We start from the raw sequence: 20,342 nt of genomic DNA on the forward strand, positions 1-20,342 counted from the left end.
ATTATCATCAGGCTTTTTTTCCTGCAAATCCATATCATTTTTTTTTCTATAATGAACAGACATTGTTTGTGTCCATTTCAAAAATTCTCTAACAAAATAGAGTTTTGTTATAAATTTAGTTCTTAAATTATGCGAAATACATGCCGGGAAAGATCATCACCGTCATGCGTTGCCGGGTAGACTATTGGTTACCGTTGGCATGTTGACAACAGAACTGGATAGAGGTGCAGCGGCAATTACCCATGTGTACCATCAGATGGCGCCAAAGCAACTAGCTAATATCTAGCTGCAGAAACTGAGTAGCCTTTGCTCCAAAGAAATATCTATACGAGATTTTCAATATTTATGATTCTCTGGCCAGATTAGTGTTTTGTTAATGATGCATTTGATATCACAGAAAGCTTTCCAAATGATAGCCAAACATGCAAATGTTTGCTTTCACAGATATTTTTTTTTTTGGACTTTTGTAGCAATACTACTCATGCACAAAAACTTACAGTACCAGTTCTGCAGGTCAGAACTCTCAAAAGTGCCTGAGACGTATTGCTCTTTGACTCTTAACCCTGATTGTTCAGTGTTCTCTGAGTCCCCAGTAAGTGGTGTGAAGATGCGGCTGCAGACAGTCACGAGTAATGAGTGATGATTCATCAGAGTAGCTGGTTCTCAACGTGGTGAGGAAGATTCCGGCACTCCGCTGCGCTCTTTCTTAACTGCCTTCCTCTCCCTCCGCCTGAGAGCACAGCTAGCTTCCTGTGTCTTTGGCGCAGCTGAATTTTTCTTAATCGGGCCCAGTTGTTAGCAAGGACTCGGGAGTGTTTCAGTTTCTGCGTCTCCACCGCTGCCTCCAACAAGTTGCTGCTTGTCCTGTCTGGTTCCTTTGCACAATCGACGTGGTTCCGTGAGAATGCCCGTGGGGGAGAGTGTTTTCTTATGACCCACACCTTTCACCATGCTGACCTTAGCAGGTATTAAACTCACTTCAGAGAAACGAATGGTTGCAAAAAAGATTTGTCTGCAGGTGGACACAAAAAAGCCCAGAAAACTCTTAAGACCTCGCGGTTGGAGAAACACAGCTAGGCCGGACAGGTTGTAAAAAGACGGCTGGGAATACGAGGTAGGAAAAGCCATGTAGGGACACAACAGGGCAAGACAGGGCCTGCAATTCTGTGACCCCACTGTTTGCACTTTGTACGTGCGAAATGTGATCAGAAACATGCGTGGCTCCAACACTCACTATCTATACCCTATGTCCACCTGCTCCCCTTCCCGCCCTCCGCTGCCAGCTCACCCTGCTCTAACACCCCCACCTGTGGCCACGTGATAAGCAAGAAAACTATGTATATTCACCTTCCTCGACTCTCAGCATTTAACATGAGTGCGTGCGCGAGTGTGAGAAGATCAATATTGCTCTGTAAGCTGATAGATGGTACCAAAAGGTGCAGAAAATGGTTCAGTGAGAGGAGTCTTAAGATTCATTGCCATAGATGAGGCGTTTTACATCTCAGAGGTTGACACAGGAGCTTGGATCACGCAGATTTTACTCCATTAAAATGAGCAAGGATCTTAATCCAGCAGGTACATCATCCACAGAAAATGTGCCTCAGCTGGAGAACAACTCCTAAAGCCTCTTCACTTACCAAGCTCCCGCTGTTTTCAAATAACCCCAGCGAAGGAAGAGAGAGGCTTCCGTTTTCTCAGGCTGGTATTTCAGAGTCGGTGCTGATGAAGTGAGTTATCCAGAAACCAGGGTTCAAAGAGTGATGTCATCCCCCCAGGGAGGATGTGACTTCGGTGCAGGACGGTGACAAACTCCTAAATGTGTCTCATTTTCTTCCTGCAGCTCGATCATTACCCTTCCGTGAGTTACCACCTGCCCGGTTCATCTGATACCCTCTTCAACTCTCCCAAGTCGCTCTTTCTGGGAAAAGTTATAGGTAAGAATTTGGCTCTTTGGATATCAATGTGTGTTAGGAATACAGTTGATATAAGGATTGCCTTGCATAATGTGAATTTTGCTTTTAAAACTACCAGGTAAATTTGGGAGTCAGTCCCAAATATCTTCTCTGTATAAGAAAAGTTGTGTGGTTTTTCTGTGTGATGCACAAGAGAAGTGTTAGCAAATCATCCTTCTAAAGCTACAAATTCACCTTTGAAACACAGTATGAGTAGTGCTGGGGGCTTCTAAGTCAACAGTGGTTTGGAACCAGTGAAATTTGGTGTGTGGTGTAAACTACAAACACAAGTGAAGCCAACTCTCTGCTCCAGACTTCTTGATGTAAAATTGCATTTATCAAAGACCTACCTCTACCTACTAGCAGTATTTAATTTAACTTTTTCTTTGTCTAAGCATATCAACATGGTTCTTTCTTCCTCTACTCACAGGGAAGCTCCCTGACACTGTTTGCAAATGAAAAGGCCAGTAGAAATCAACAGGTGTGAGAGAGAGCACCTTCCCCACGTGTGATTGTGAATTTAGGAGTCACCCTTGCTCTTCTGTTCGCTGTAGGGGATTAGCTCCATCTAGATTAAAATATAGACATGATGGGTTAAGTATTTTCAAATGTTTACTAAGAAGCCAATGGAATTTGTTTTAATACGGGGCTGTGTACAGTGAGCCCAAAATGGAAATAGTAAGACAGTCGTAATGTGCAGGCAGGGAGGGAGGTCACTGTGTGCCCAGTGGGTAGTGGCATCAGAATAGCATTAATGGTGAATAATCCCTCATTATAAATGTAGGTGGGAGGTTCACAGAAAATGAAGAATGAAGCTATAATAAAAATAATATTTGACACTTATGTAAGATTTACGCCAGGCCAGGCTGCATTTTAAGAACTTCAGATATATTAGCCCATTTAATCTTCGTAACAATTGCATGAGGTGATCGAAATTATTCTCCCCACTTTTTAGATGGGAATAGTGAAACACAAAGAGGCTGAATAACTTGCCCAAGGCCACCGAGCTAATAAGTGGCAGAACCAAGATGTGAACCCAGGCAGTAGCCCTTTTCTGTGCTATAATCCCTGTCATGGTTAACTTAGAAATGAAAAGAGAAAGACAGAGAGAATGATTTGGGCAGGAGATATAAGAGCTAAGGTGGACCGGTTGAGGGATAAGGCCGATATTTCATGGCAGAAAGTGGCCAAGAGAAAAAAACATTTCTGGGTTTAGAACCAGGAACACACCAGTCCTGTTGGTGAGTGAGAAAGGCAAGCAGGCCCATGTGCAAAGCCCTGGAAGACCACAAGCCCAGGAAGTAAGACAGTAGAGATAAGGAACTGGTCAATCAAAGTGAGAAATTGGAGAAAGAATGAAGACTAAAATTGCTTTATCATGAAGCAATTGCTTGATCATGAAGACTAAAATTGCCTTAAATATTGTGCCCTAGGAAGGTCAGATAAATAGCTACTACTTAATCCCTTGCATCCTAAAAACAGCACCCAGGCCTGGTCTCAACTCTAGCTTTGGATTACCTAACCCCAATGTCCTTATCTGAATTTTCACCAACATTTCTTATAGTTGCTGTATTTTAAAGATCTCATCACCATTTTTATTGTACGTGAACAAGAATAGAAGGCGGAGACTTATGGCTTTACATATTACACGTGTAAATGTGACAACCCAATGTCACAATGATCCAAAGAAACAAGATCTATGATGATTATCCTCATTTTACAGATGAGGAAACTGAGGCAGTGGGAGGTTATTTGGACAGTGGTTAGTCAACTAATATGTAGTCAAGCAGAGTTTTGAAGCTTGGTCTCTCTAATGAGAATCTATAGTCTTTAATAGATCAGGAGAACGTGTTGTGCATGGTCAAGCTGCAGAAGAAGAGATGCAATTGAAAGTTGAATGATGCCATCAGTTAGCAAGTAAAACTGGCTGTTCAGTGGAGTAGGGCCTTGGCATTCGTAAGTCACACGTCCTGAGACGTTGGTGAGTAGCCCAAATGCTGCCATATATAGTCCTACAATTCAGTCAAGAATAATTTAAATGTTAACTGGTGCTTCCGGGCCATAATGATTCCATCAAAACAAACTCTACACTATGATACTATAATATGCCTAAAGATACTACCCTTTGGCATTCCTAAAGTCCTGAAACAATGACCTTTATTACTTTGTAAAACCCACAAAGTCAAGCTTTGATGGGAACGTTGGGTGATTGCTAGGTTCCCTCACTATTATTAGCACTCTTTGGTTCATCAATATTTCAGGTCATGTGACTAAATCCACATTACAGTGCAAATTACAATGTGCAACATGGCATGGACTATCAAGGTCATGAACAAATAATGTCATAAAGGCAACATCCTCTACAACTGAGAACTTACTGTGCTATAAATCTGTACCAAGCTAAAGGCATAACATAAGCCTCTGATGTATGAATGTTACACCCAGAATTTTTTGCACAGCAAAGGAAAATTGTGCTGTGCACATACGTCAACTGTGCATATGGTGATGGGTTAAGGGAAGAACGCACCTGTAAGGAAGTCCACGATCCCAAGGTTTAGGTGGCATCATGCACACAAGGGTAGGTGAGGGCCGCTGCACCCGCAGTGCCCTGACTCCCAGCAGAGACAGACCCCTTCCCCGCTAGACCGTGCGCTCCCTGCAAACCCAGGTAGCATCTCACAGTTCCACTGTATCCTAACAAGGAGCAAGTGTTCGATAAATATTTGTTGAAATAATAAAGAGTAAAATAGGAAAGCAACAGAAAGGCCCCATTGTAGAAGTATACCACAGAGTGAGAGGGTGTGGGCGATGATGCTGACATAATCAATAGGATCAGCACAGAGGCGAGATCTGCTATCCTCATGTGGCTCCCAACCTGGCTTTTCCCAAAGCAGGGGTCTGGCAATAACGGAGTAGAAAGCATGCGGACTTTGGAATCAGGCAGAGCTGGTGAGACTTGAATCCGGGCCCGCCTCTGTTAGCATTGAGACCCTGGGCCTGTGACTTTGGCACTTCAACCTCTCAGAGCCTGGCTTCTCTCGCTTGCAAAATGGGAACACAGATGCCAACTTGCAGGTTATTAGCTCTGTGAGGGCGGAGACTGCTTTCTTTTTTAACTGATCTATTTGCAGCAGCCAGATCAGTGCCTAGTATATAGAAAGTGCTCAAAAAAAATATTTGTGGAGCAAACTACTTTTTCAGTATTAAGCTAATAACATCTTAAGAAGTGTCCCATGCAATGCCTGATACATAAACAATGAGAGCAATTACCGGATTTGATGCTGGCTATGTGCCAGTCATTACACTGTATAGTGTAAGTACAGCACTGTCTATGTCCCCACACACCATGCCAGACCCTTGTCACCCGCATTGTAACGAGGAAGATACCAAGGCTCAGAACGGTTCGGTGTTGTCCTCAAAGCACGGTTTCCCAAAAGCGGCGCTATCGATATTGTGAGTGAGAAATGTCTTTGTTATGGGGTCTTCCTGTGCATTGTAGGATGTTTATCAGCATCCCTGGCTACTAGATACATGTAGCACATCCCAGTTGTAACAATCAAAAACCTCTCCAGACGTTGCCAGATGTCCCCCAGGAAGGCGAAATCCCCACCAGTTAAGAACCACTGGCTTAAAGCAACCCAGCTAGTCGACGGTGACGCTGGGATTTGAACAGCACGTGAGACACCAAGACCTACGCTTGGCTTCCGGCAACACCTGCATCTTCCTGAATGAGGAAGAAGCAAGCAAGGGATTGAACACTTTGTAGATAAAATTCTATTCATATGATCGAAGGAGTCAGTGAGGACACAAAAAAGAGGTGCGGGTACCTGGGGTAGCTGATCGAGGGCCCCCCCTTCAAGCCAGGAGTCCTTTGATATTTGATCGTTTGGTAGGGGCAGGGTGGGGAGGAGCATTTTTAAATTTCCCTTTGAAAGTGGCATATATACTTCATCGAGAGACAGCCCATTTGCATTCCCCAGCTGTGTAAACATCCCTCTGTGCAGACATGCAGTATTGAACTTGCAACAGATACCGCATATACTCCAGCCAGGTTTTGACACCCCCTGGAGACTGATGCCCCCAAGTTGTTGCTTTGCTTGGTCAGCTACTAATCGGAAGCTGATCCCCTAGAAGGAGGAAAAGAAGATGGCTCTAAATACACAATATGACTCCACACTGAGCTCTTTGATGAGCACTGCTTTGAAAATCATGCATCAAAAGGAGGGAAGAAAGGCTACTTAATCAAGAACAAGGGTGACCTTTATAAAGGGGCTGGGGGAAATATATTCTAGAAATAAAAATGTGATCACTGTTAACCAACAGCAAAATTTTAGAATGAATTCTTGCAGAAGTCTGCACCCTTCTCGAAGGAACTCAGGATCACTCACAATCAGCAAAGGGTCACGAAGTAGACATTTCACCGGACCTAGTTACATCCACCTTTTATCACATACCAGCTGAGTGAGGTCATAGATTTATGTATCTGGTTTTCAGCAACTGATTTAATAGTCTCTCAAGAAATCTTTAAATCAAGGAAGGGAAATATAATTTGAAGTCTGATGCAGGGTCCTTTGTTCGCTCATGTCTTTTTCAACATTTCTATCAATGCCTCCAACAAAGACACAAATAGCAGGTTTATTAAGTTTGCAAATGACAGAAAGCCGAGAGGGGTGGTTTAATACACCGGGTGATAAACAACACTTCAAAAGCATCTTGACAGGCTAGAAAGATGGGATAAAAATGGTGAGATGAAATATAATAGAAGCCGGGCGCTGTGGCTCACGCCTGTAATCCTAGCTCTTGGGAGGCGGAGGCGGGCGGATTGCTCAAGGTCAGGAGTTCAAAACCAGCCTGAGCAAGAGCGAGACCCCGTCTCTACTATAAATAGAAAGAAATTAATTGGCCAACTGATATATATATATAAAAAAATTAGCCGGGCATGGTGGCGCATGCCTGTAGTCCCAGCTACCCGGGAGGCTGAGGCAGAAGGATCACTTGAGCCCAGGAGTTTGAGGTTGCTGTGAGCTAGGCTGACGCCACGGCACTCACTCTAGCCTGGGCAACAAAGCGAGACTCTGTCTCAAAAAAAAAAAAAAAATATAATAGAGTTAAGCTTAATTCCTGCACTTAAACACACACACACACACACACACACACACACACACACACACACACACGAAGGCAAACACTGAAATAGAAGATGGGAGACTCCTGGCATCATGAAAAACAAAGAGGGTGGGTTTGGTGAAGTTTTGTGTGAGCCAGTATTACACGATGGTGGCTTCTCAGATGAATATGACCCTGAGCTACACTAATCGGAGAATGTTGTCCAGAACGAGGACGTTAACCATCCGAGGAGTAGACTAGACAGACACAAGACCCATAAAGGAAAAATCAGAAAACTTGGGAATATTTATTCCGAAAGAGAGATGATTTGAGAGAAGTAAAAGAATCAGTTTTTAATCTTTGACAACTGCAACGTGAAGGAAGGATTAGACGTAGTAGAGGCTTATTCAACAGGACTGACGTAGACCAGTGAGCAGAAGTTGTGAGAAGGAAAATTTCAGCTCCGTGTGAGAAACAACTTCCTAATAATTAGGGCTCTGCAAAAATGAGCAGCCTGTACTTTGAGGTAATAAACGCCCCATCACTGAGAATATTCAACAAAGACTAAATGGAAATTTGTCCTCTAGATTAAAAAGTTTTCTGAGTTGAGGAAAAACAGATTAGAAACAGTCTAAATACCTTTGATACTTTAGTATTTATGGTGGAAGTAATTTTCTTTTATAAAAAAATAAGAAATCCAATATTAAAGTAAAGTTCTCCCGTTCCACTTGCTAACTAAGAAGGTAATTATATTCAGGGTTCCCGGATATCACACACAGTTATGGATGTATTATAGATATGAATTTAGAGGAATGTTGATACATGCTGCTGATCGTATCACTGTAAATTCTGTGTCATTAAATAGAGAGCCTGTGCTTTCAAGATGGCAGTATTTTAATTTTAATTTTAGAATGTTATATCTGAGCCCTCTTTATTATATTTTTTTCAAATTAACTATTTGTGCCGTTGCCATAAATCACAGTAATATAAAATCATAATGAAGTAGGTCTATTCAATAATAAAAAGACAATAACTCCTTTATGTAAACTGGATGACCTGTGCTTGTTGCCAATGTCTGGGGTGGTGAAATTAAAGGCAAACTCTGTCTGCCTGAACTGAACATAGTTTATAAGTCATATTGGTCCCAGATCCTATATTTGCCAAACTGCCAGTATCCAAAGCAACTCCAGTAGAAGATGTACCTATTAGAAGCCACTAGATGATTTCTTTTATAATCCAGATAGCGAATATTGTGACCCTATACTACTTTCTATTAATTAAAAAAGAAAAAAATCTTTAGGGATTTCCAAAACTTTCTGGAACTTTGACAAAGCCTCCTCCCAGAGCAAGGAAAGACATACTTAGATCTTCATTTGGTGGTGAAGCAGTACACCGTGGTGGGCATTTTGCTGCTTACTGAGTGTTTCTGGCCAAAGAGTTATGAGTGGAAAAGACATGTGTGATTTCTGGACTGGAACAGTTCATTGCCGATTCGAGACCCTCTAGAGTCCTTTTATCCCTTTGGCATGGTGACTGGCAAACTTCAGGCAGTGGTGGTTCCGTCAACCTGGGTCCCTCTGTGACCACAATGAACAGAGAACCCTTTTGACTTGTGAGGAACACACAGCAGGAGAAAGAAAAAACCCTTTGCTTGGGTAAGCCGCCAAGACTGCTGGCAGTGCTGCGTGTGGTGCTCTTTGTCACGGTGGCACAGCCTAACCTGTGCTAACTGATACATGAGGATGGCAGGTAAGAACAGACTTGCTATCCTGCCCTTGGGTTTGCTCTCTTAATCTACTATCTGCCGACGGTGTGACTTTGGCGAGTTATTTAACATTCTGTGTATCCATTTCCCCGTGTGTAAAATAGGAATTGTAATGGTCCCTATGTCACAGGATTCAACAAAATAATATGTGTTTAGCAGGTAGCACAGTATCTGCCACATAGTGTGTGTATAATAAATATGAGTTATTTGTATTCAATCATAAATAAGTATATGCTTATCGTGTGTCAGGTGCTAGGCTTTGTATAAGTCTCTAGAATATCTATGGTGTCCAAGACAGGCAGTTTCTGACTTTGGAAACTTCAGGTGTTCAAATATAATTCTCAAGTGTTTCTCTTGGGAGAACCCAAAACAACACAGATGATCATACAATTTATTAATCCACACTGGGTCACAGTGGATCCAGGCTTATGTTCTGCCTGGAAGAGAAGACAGTGAAAATGTAATTAGAAGTGAAAGGACAAGGGGCAAGACAAATGGAAGATGGAAGTATAGGGTTCTTGGGAGCAAGTGAGAGGGGCACTTAACCCAGTCCAGCAATGAGGGAAGACATACAGAGGAAGTGGTGTGGAAGCTGAGACCCTAATGACAAGTTAGAATTATCTGGGCAGAGGAATAGGGTAAAGAGAGCATAAAGCAGGAGCAAGATTCAGTTCTCTACTGCTGCACAACAAACCACCCAAAACTTTGCATCTTAAAACAGTCACCTATCATTTTTTATAATTCTGTGGGTCAACAGGGTGGTTGTTCTGCTTTGTGTGATTTCAGCTGGGGTGTAAGGATGACTGGACAGTCCAAAATAGACTCACTCCTGTGGCAGGGAACAAGTGCCAGTTGCCCAGGAGTTCTGCTGGGCTGCCAGCCAGGGGCTCAGTTCTCCTCAGTTCTTCTCCCAAGAGCTGCTTGGGCTTCCTCCCAGCATGGCGGCTGGACTCTAAGAAGGAACATGCCAAAGAACAAAGATAGAAGATGGGGGTCTCTGAGAGCGAACCTCAGAAGTTATACACATCACTTTTGCCCCATGCCATTGGCTAAAATCTGGATTCCAACCCATGTTCCAGGAGAAAGGAAGCAGACTCTGCCTTTTGATGTCATAGTGGCAAGGTCAGTTTGCAAAGGAGCATGTGCAAGGGGAGGTATGGTTGGGACCATCTCTGGAGACACAATGCACTATAAGGGAAATTTGAGGAGCCACAAGTTTCATTCAGAATAGTTGAAAGTAGGATGTGAAGAGGCAAGTGAGAAGAATGCAACAGCAGTAGGCAGGGCTCAGATGAAGGCAGGTTTCATAAGTAGGGCCAAATATCCTACGTTGCCCAGGACAGTCCTGATTTACTCCTGCCCAGACAAGAGCACTGATAGTGCTCACTGTCACTCTAAAAATGTGACCCTATGTGGACTGATGTGACCTATCTTGTCTTGGGTTCTCCCAAAAGAAATCCTTGAGAAGTGGATTTGAATACAAGAAGTTTACCTGGGAGATAATCCCATAAGACACAAGCAGGGGAGTAGAGAGATGAAACAGGGAAAGGAATGGAGCATTCTCAAGCCACTCACCATCGTGGCCACTGGAGCATGTTCCCACTGGGGAACTCTGGGAGCCGGGGCAAGACATGCCTTAGGGGGTCTCAATTGAGGCGTGGGGAAGCCAGGCCATTCCTCTTCCTCCTCCCCGCCCCACACTGGTGAGGGCTGCTTCTAGCCATACTAATACCCCAGCACTCCTGGCTTGCCCTGCATTCACTCGACACGCCCCTGAGGCCGAGGAAAGTGCACAGGACAGGGAATCACAGTCCGTGATCTCTGGGGCCAGACAGAGGGCAATGCAGGGCGCTCACAGCACCTGCCAAATTACAGATTTATTTATAAGCCATGTGAGGGTTTTAATGTTATCTTGGATGTGAAAGGGCGTCAAGGAAGTATATTTCTTATCAGGAGAATAACCTGATCAGATTGACACTTCCGCTGGGTAGCACCACCCGCAGAGTGGAAAGCGCATCACAGGGAGGGGGACCACAGAGGAGGTTGCTGTGGTGATCACAGAGGCGCAGGTTGCAATACTCAGAACAACCTGGACACACAGAGAAGGTGCAGCGTCTCTATTTGTCTGTGATGATCTCACGTTCCTTCTGAGTAGCGAAGGCAAAGAAACCAAACGTCCAGTCTGGTGTGAAGCTGAGTCTGACTTGATCATTTACAGATTCCCTTCTGGTCGTGCTCTGTCCCTCTTGGAAAAAAATGTTGTCTCTCCAATGGCCTCGCCCACCTCTTGCTTCCTTCTCTAAGCTGGCGACCAGGAGTATAGAATACGGAAGGGACGAGCAGTGACATGCCGTAGCTTAAGTGATTGTGGCAGTGCCACGGGTGGGTGGGAGGGACCGGGATTCATGCCGGTCCTGGAGTTTGCACCGCCAGCATCTGCTCGCCTCCAGCTCGGTGTCCTGTGTCCCCAGAGGTTCTTCTGGCCTTGGAGGTTAAGTCTGTGGTTGATGAACTCAGAGTCCCTCTCTTTGACTCAGTGCTCCCAGGGAGACCTGCCATCACTCCGCTTGCTCAGTCGCTGTCCCCTCCGCTCCCACTTGAGAGAGACTCGGAGTCTCTGTCACATGCTCCTCCCCGTGGCAGGTGGCAGCACCCCCAAGGCAGCCCCCAGGGCAGAGTCACCAGCTTGCATCTCAACTTCATGGAGGAGAGCCTCGTGAGGGCCGGAGAGCCTGTCTGCTCACCACCTGCCCTCTCTCCGAGAGGTGGTGCAAGGCCCCTGCGTGGCAAGAGCCCTCGGCCTAATCCTCTGTAAACACACTTCCTGCTCCCTGCCCAGAGCTGGGCTCTCTCTCTGCTGCTGTGTCCCTTCTTTCTCTCATAGTCCTTTTGGACTTTAAGTAAAAAAATCTTTGCTTTTACTTCCTATATCAGCTCTGGGCCACACACACACACAAAAAGTGCCATCTAACACAACTCCAAAACTCAATAGCTTAAAATAACAATCATATTTTTCTCACTAATCTGCAAATCAGCTAATCTTTGAATGGTTCTACCGTGCTTAGAAGGGTGGATGGCATCTCTGTGTCACAGGAGAGCTATGACTTGGGTCCTCCAAGCTGAGTCCTTGATGTATTAGACAGCGTGAGTAAAGGACTTTGGGGAAATCATTTGTTCACTCATACGTTCAATGCTTATATGTACCAGATGATAGGGGTAAAGCAATGAACAAAAGGAAAATCCCTTGCCCTCATGAAGCATAGATTCTAATGGGCATCAACAAAGAATGAGAAAAGAATTGCATAATATATATGTTAGCCAGCAATAAGTGCCATGAAGAACAATAAAAGAGGATTAGGGGACAGAGAGTGTCAAGATGGGACGTCCAGGGAGGTCCTCTTGGAGGAGGAGACATTTAAGCAGTGGCCCGAGTGGAGTGAGAAGGGGAGCTATGGTGGCATCTTTTGGGAAAGCCTTGCAGGAGTGAACGGCAATAGAAAGGCTGTGAGGCAGAGACACGCTTGGCTTGTTCAAGGGCAGCAAGAAAACCAGTGTGGCTGGAAGAGTGGTCAAGGACAGAGTGGCAGGAGACAGATGAAGTCGGAGGGTTAGCTGGCAGCCAGACCGTACAGGTGTGGGTCACTGTGGAGAGACTGCATGTTCCCTAATGAGATGGGAAACAGCAGGAGGCATTGAGCGTGTAAGTGACACGATCCGATTTATATATTAGGAAGGTCATTCCAGCTGCTGGATGCTGCATTAACTACAAAAAGGGTGGGCAGATAGAGGGCCAGGATGGCCACAGGAGACCAGTTAAAATACCGTTGTAGAGTCCAGGTGAGAGGCTGTGGTCCTTGCACCAAAGCAATAGCAGTGATGGTGATGGAGAAATAGTTGGACTAGGAATACCTTGAAGTCAGAGCCCATAGTATTTGGGGACTAACTGGATGTGGTGGGTGAAAGAAAGACAAGTGGGAGATGATTTCCCAAGGTGTTGGCCTGAATAGCTGGCTGAATGGTGAGGCCACTTACCATGATGAGGGTCACAGGGAGAAAAATCGTTTAGGGACTGGGGGGATAAAAATTAAGGCTTCCACTTTGGACACATTCAAGACCATTCCACCGATGGCAGAAACCAGACACCACCTGTAACAAGTCCTCCCACCTCCCATTTTCCTGCCCCCTTCCCTCCTCAGGCAGATGGATGTCTCAGGTTGACCAGGAAATGGCTCATTACAAGGAAAGGCAAAAGAGAAAAATGTCAGAATACAGCTTCCTTATAAAGTCATACAGGTGGAACATCCATAGATTGGAACACTGCTCAGTAAGAAAAAGGAACAAACTATTGACATACAAAACAACTTGGATGAGTCTCAAGAGAATTGTGCTAAAAGAATAGAAAGCCGATCCCAAAAGTTTACATACCTAATGATTCCATTTATATATTAATAACATTTTTTTTTTTTTTTTAGACAGAGTCTCGCTTTGTTGCGCAGGCTAGAGTGAGTGCCGTGGCGTCAGCCTAGCTCACAGCAACCTCAAACTCCTGGGCTCAAGCGATCCTCCTGCCTCAACCTCCCGAGTAGCTGGGACTACAGGCATGCACCACCACGCCCGGCTAATTTTTTCTATATATATTAGTTGGCCAATTGATTTCTTTCTATTTATAGTAGAGACGGGGTCTCGCTCTTGCTCAGGCTGGTCTTGAACTCCTGACCTTGAGCGATCCTCCCGCCTCGGCCTCCCAGAGTGCTAGGATTACCGGCGTGAGCTACCGCGCCCGGCCTAATAACATTTTTGAAATGACACAATGTCAGAAATAGAGGACACACTATTGCCAGGGGGCTGGTGCCAGGGCAGGAGGGAGGGGAAGGGAGAGAGGTGTGGTTACGAATGGCTACAGGAGAAGCTCTCGTGCTGTGGGATTTGCTCACTGCCTGACTGCTGTGGAACACACAGACGTACACAGGTGGTAAAACTGCACAGAATGAAACTCAAACGAGTACAAAATATGAATGAGATCAGTAGATTGGACCAGCGTCAACACCCTGAGTGTCATACTGTCCTGTAGATTTGCAAGATATTTCCACTGAGGGAAACTGGGCAAAAGATGCACAAGGTCCCTCTGCACGATTTCACACAATCGCCTGTGTAATTGCGTCCATGAAAATTTCAATCAGAAAAAGTAACAAAGGTAAAAGAAGATCTAGTCCACACTATTCTGCAGAGTCATTTATTCGTGGGATGAAATCGAGTAAATGTCTCCTAGGGGCCAGTGCCCCAGACCCCAGCGGATTGTAAGGGACGAGAAAAGTACCTGCAGGGATTAAGCCGCCAGCTCCGCCCCATTCACTCTTCACGTTCCTGTCCCAGCCAGTGGAGATTAGGAAATATACCAGAATTAAATATTTACAGCTTAGAATTGTGTAGTTCTTTTAGAGTCATCATCCAAGAGAATGATTAATATAATACATTTCTAAAAACGGAGAGGAAATTTGGCAGACGAAAGTGCCTGCTACTACTTTGCAGGAGAGTCCCTGAAGGCAACGTATTGCCCCGTGATTTATCTCTACCTCCTGAGAGCAGAACACAGCAAAACTGACAAATGAACAAATGGCAAACAGTTAATTGAAATTTCTAGTCAATGCCTTTGCGTTTTTGCTGTAAGGACAAAAGCGGTAGGAAAACACCGACGAGAAAGCTTATTAAAGTGATAGGCAAGAAATAATATTAAAACCGAAGAGAAGAAATTATGTCTCATTTGTCATATCCTAAAGAAAATATAACATCGTCTTAATGTCCAAAGTCTTCTCAAGGCTGAAGGAAATCTATTAAAAAAAAAAAAATTCGCCCAGTGAATTATAGTTCATGGTTGGCTTCTTATTCTTTCTTAATTGCATTCACTCTCATTCTTGGAAATTTACTGGGGTTTATTCTCATTATTACCTCTATAGAATCCTAGGAGGGGCTAAGAAATAATTTATTGAAACTCTCTCATGTTGCAGCTAAGGAAAATGAAGCCCATGCAGGTTAAATGACTGGGCCCAGGGCACATAAGCTGGAAGTTCATCATTTTCAATGTAACACACTGTCAATGCCATTATTAGTCTTTGCTTGTCACCCAACTGTGTCTTTAACAAGTACAAGTAATAGTTACAGCATCGTGATCTAAAAACACACTCTCAACATCTAGATAAAACAGCTACAAAAGCAAATCTTTTCCTAAAGTTTGGGCTGGAAGAGGAAATTATATATCTCTAGGGTTAGGCTCAGTCCAGGCTGCCATGCCAGAATGCCCGCAGCCCTCAGCTGTGCAACCTGCTAAAGGAGCTCGAACAGGTTTCTTATGTATCTGGGCTTCAGTTTTCTTAACCATAAACTGTGGATAATAGTAGTGCTAATATCATAAGCTTTGTTACGAAGGTGAAAAAATGGTATTATGATTATAAAGCGCTTATCCCAGTGCCTGGCACATAGTAAGGGTTCAGTGTGTCTCAGACAGTACAATTGCATCTACTCTTTGACTTTTAACTTATACAAATAAAGGGACCGCTGGCCCCAATACCAGGTCACTCATAAAAAGAAGACCCAAATAAACAACGAAAAACTTAAAAAAACGTTCGATTGAAAACAAAGTGATACCATCATCTCTCCACCTTATTTTCAAAAATTAAATTATTTTTAATTAACAAAAGCAAACCATAAAAACCTACTTATTATTAAAATGCAGTGAGAGAACAGAAGTTCTGTTTTAATGACATTTTTAGTATCTGGTTAAACCAGATTGTCAAAAGCAGGGAACCTATTTCTGTCCCAAATCTTCAGCTCACCTGTCATTGACACACAGCATACATTTGCACACCCACTTGTTTAGAAATAAACAAAATATTTTGAAAGACAAAATTCCTGTTATTATGACATCCAGAACCATTCCAGAAGGCATGGGAAAATTTTAAATTTCTTGTGTACATACAGTCAATCATCATTATTATAGATTTCATGGTACCAAATTCACCTACTTGTTAAAATTTATCACCCCAAAAGTATTATAGTACTCGTCATGCTTTTGTGGTCATTTGTGGGCATGTTCAGTGCAGTAAAAAATTTGTCACCAGTGTATATGTTCTGAGGTCAAATAAGGTGACACTTTGCCTTCTTGTTTCAGGTCTTATACTGTAAACAAGTATTATTTTTGCAGTCTGTTTAGTGCCGTGTGTTTTGCATTCTTGTGCTTTTTATTGGTGATTTCACTGTTCGAAATGGCCTCCTATTTTGAATGCTGAAATGCTGTCTATTGCTCCGAAGCACAAGAAGACTGTGACGTGCCTTATGGAGAAAAAACATGTTATTAATAGATAAACTTTGTTCAGGATGAGTTATTGTGCTGTTAGCCAAGAGTTCAATGTTAATGAATCAATAGTATGTATTATTGATTCATTAACATTGAACTCTTGGCTTTAAGTAAGATGTCTTTATACAGAAACAGACATAAAACAAAATAAAGCATTAATTGGCTCATGAAATGTTACGGCCAGAGGCTTGCAGGAACCTAACCCTGTATTTCCTGTAGAAGCAATGGTTCAGTATTCACTAACTGAGTGTTCTCAGCAATTGCGTGAAATGGACCTACTGCAAAGATGAGAATTGACTTATTATTTTTAACCTCCATCACATAAATATGATGATACTTATCTTTCTATTACTTTGCAGTATGAACAGCTCATCCATAGCTATTATCACACATGATACCCATGGAGGTTAGAGGAAAATCATTATTAGCCACCATAATACAGTAACAAGTCCAGCTAAGATTACCCAGGTAGAATCTGATCTTCCACTTCTGGTTTGTGATGTGACATCTCATGGTGCCTCCCATAACCCAAAGACTGGCTGCCACTCAACACCATTGCATCTTAGAGTCCAGGGAAAGAGAACTTACAATGTTTGCAGAAAGGAATCTGAGCTATAAAGACCCTTTGCATAATCTTGCCAATGGACTAGAATTTAAACTTTGGAGAGCTTGAAGGTTGACAAATTGGAGTGAAGAGAAATCAGATCACCCTCCTTTTCAATAACCTTCAGAATACTCTGAAGGTTAAAAGCACAATGAAAGGGTAGAAAGAAGAAGCAAACGTAGCCCAATAAGCTAGTATTTTAAACATCCCCCCAACGGCCTTACAGCTGTGCTTGGGTAGACCGACCTACACCTAGACCGTCCTACAGCAGTTTGAAGGAAGAATAGAGCAGCCAGAGAAAACTAAGTGTTTGCTTGGAAGAGTTATTCATCTCTTAAAAATCTACAGAATGTGAATAATCCAGCTATAAAAAAGCATTAAATGTTTTTACAACAGATATTTCATGTGACTGTTACGTTTTCTGGAAGAAAGCATGGCTAGATTTTGAATGTGACACTTCCATGCTCTGGAATTAAGATAGATCCCGTGGTCTAAGTAAGATTTTTTTTTTTTCTGCTTTAAATGTAGCTGTTAAAAACAATAATGTGTGTTTACCTAAGGAAGCTTGTCTTCTAAAGGAAACTTTCAATCATTTTTAATTCATGATTCACACTACTCCCAGGTAAATTCATTCTCAAACTACTATTTCATATTTATTGCCTATGAGGAACTAGCATTCAAAATACAAACTCGAGCTATAAAGCAGAGTCATAAATCAGAAGTAAGCCTTATTTTATTTTCCTTTGTCACTAGTGTTCACTTTATTTAACAGACCAGTCCTTCAGTCTTGCCAACAGTATCTAGACAGGTATAATGGGAGACGTCGTATGTCAAATGCCTTCAGAGTGCGAAGCACTTTCCCGGCACTGCGTTCTCGCTGGTTCTAACCTTGCAAGCAAGTACCTGCTTGAATCTGCGCTTGCTGTGTGAGGAAAGAGGCTCTGGGAATTGCAAGTGGCGTGTGCCAAGTCTGATAGCTTATGAGTGGTAGAACCAGGATTCAAGGGTGGGTCTTTCTGTGCTTGTTGGTTTGTTGATTGCCTGTGTTTGTTTTACAAAAGAGAAAAGACCCTGGGAAGTAGACATTGTACAGCTGAGCCTTGAACCACACAGAGGTTAGGGGCACTGACTCCCTGATCAGGCGAAAATCCATGTATATAACTTTGACTCTTCAAAAATTTTACTACTAATAGCCTGCTGTTGACCGGAAGCCTTACCAATAACATAAACAGTTGATGAGCACACGTTTTGTATGTTCCATGTATTATATACTGTATTCTTACAATGCATTTAGCTACAGAAAGGACATTGTTATTAAGAAAATCATAAAGAAGAGAAAATATATTTACTATTCATTAAATGGAAGTGGATCAGCATAAAGACCTTCATCTTTGTCATCTTACATTGAGTAGGCTGAGGAAGAGGAGGAAGAGGAAGAGGGATTGGCCTGGCTGTCATCTGAGGGTGGCAGAGGCAGAAGAAAATCCACATACAGGTGGACCTTCACAGTTTAAAACTGTGATGCTCAAGGTTTAACTGTATATTTATTTGATATTTCAAAAAGGGAACCATGTCAGTCTCTGACAAGGTTCTTCTCTCTCCTTTTCTTCCATTGCCCCTTGTTGATTCTGGCATTCTTATCAGCTTTGAACCCACGGAGGTCTCCTGGCCATCTGAACCCCTGCAGAGCAGCAGCCTGGGCTCCCTAAACACAGAGAGACCTGGCTTTAAAATCCTAGTTATCACGGGAAGTGCAATAGAAAGTACAAAGAAAAGAAAAGTCAAACACTAAGGACAGGATCAACACAAATCATATGCATCAATTAATTCCTGTGGGCCTAATTACTACTATTTTTTAAAACACTGTAAGTTTTAATAGATTTTTCTTACTATTAGTCGTATAAATCAAACCATAAAACATGTAAAATCTTTTCATTCTTTTTTAAATATTAAGGTTATTTAATTAAAATTAACATCAAATTAATGGCAATACATCATACAAATGGAGTTATGCTATTAATTTAAAACAAAGTGACCTAGCCTTGCAAATAACTTACCATCGTGTGACCTAATATTCTGAAGGTTTAACTTTACAGCCTCTTAAAATGTTTTAATTAACTTTATATTTTAGAGCAGTTTTAGTTTTACAGAAAAATTGAGCAGAAAGTACAGGGAGTTCTCATTATCTCTTTTCCCCTCCCCACTTGCATGCATAGATTCCCCTGTTATTAACATCTTGCTACATTGTGGTTATTTTGTGTTACATACTTGCTGTACACCGTACATTTGGTATAATCTCTCGGTGTTGTTCGTTCTATGGGTTTGGACAAATGCATAAGGACATGTATTCACCATTATGGTATCATAGGGAGTAGATTCGCTACCCTAAAAATCCTTTGTGCTCTGCCTGTTCATTCCCCAGCCCCCAGCCCCTGGGAACCACTCATCTTTTTACTGCCTCCATCATTTTGCCTTTTCCAGAACGTCCTCTAGTTGGAATCATTCGATACGTAGCCTTTTCAGATTGGCTTCTTTCACTTAGTAATATGCATCTAAGTTTCCTCCATGTCTTTTCCATGGCCTGATAGCTCATTTCTTTTGATTGCTAAACAATATTGCAGCCTTGTTTTTTTTAGGAAAAACAAAATAAAATCAATAAACTAAGTTTAAACAGCCATTATAGAAGAAAGGTGAACGTCAACAGAGAAGAACAATTGTTGGACTTCACTCATAATTGTATGTGCCCCTCAGCTCTTTGACAAGGTAACATCAACGGCCAGGGAGATGCCACCAGTTAAGTGATGGTTTTCACTTTGTGCCGTGTGCCCAGTTGGCTCTCCCCTTCCTGGCACGGGTTTATAATTATCTTAATCCCAAAGCAACTGTTTTTAACAAATATGCATATATCTTCTGTTTTTGTCCATTTTCCGTTACTGTAACACAACACTTGAGACTGGGCAATTTATAAAGAAAAGAAGTTTATTTAGTTCATGGTTCTGGGGGCTGGGAAATCCAAGGTCGGGTGGGCTTTCTTGCTGTGTCATAGTGGTGGGAGGCATCACGTGACGAGAAGGCAAGAGCATGATAGTTGGCCCAGGTCTCCCTTCCTCTTTTTATAAAGCCACCAGTCCCAGCATAGGGGCCTCACCTTGATGACCATATCTAATTCTAATTACCTCCCTGATGCCCTACGTCCAAATACCATCAACATATGAATTTGAGGATTAAATTTCCAACACATGAAATTTGGGTGATATATTCAAACCACAACATCTACTTTAAGATAATGCAAGACTATTAAATTCAATTCAATTACAGAGGAGAAATCACACTAATAATTAGTTTGGTTTTGCATATTCTATGAGTCTATTCAGATTATGTATTACCTTGTAAGTCTTATCTATTTTTTGAAAATTGCTGCACTCATTTCCCCTGCTTCCTTTCCAAAAGAGTCCTGCACAGCCAGTTCATTTGAGGTATCTGCAAAACCTTTCCACCAAGACTTTTATGGAACAGAGATGTGACTCATAAGCCACAATTCAATTAAATTTAGCAAATATTTCT

The 20,342-nt window shown here is 42.6% G+C and overlaps 1 protein-coding gene across 1 annotated transcript in view; it reads left to right on the top strand.

Annotated features, from left to right (window-relative positions):
* Positions 1–20,342, top strand: part of CNTNAP2 (contactin associated protein 2) — a 1,865,599-nt gene that overhangs the window by 1,746,694 nt on the left and 98,563 nt on the right. Inside the window, exon 21 of the mRNA XM_012768220.3 lies at positions 1,841–1,934. Coding sequence (XP_012623674.2) covers positions 1,841–1,934 — 94 coding nt within the window. The remainder of the gene's footprint in view (positions 1–1,840; positions 1,935–20,342) is intronic.

The sequence above is a fragment of the Microcebus murinus genome, chromosome 9, assembly GCF_040939455.1.
Source record: "Microcebus murinus isolate Inina chromosome 9, M.murinus_Inina_mat1.0, whole genome shotgun sequence".
Lineage (NCBI taxonomy): Eukaryota > Metazoa > Chordata > Mammalia > Primates > Cheirogaleidae > Microcebus > Microcebus murinus.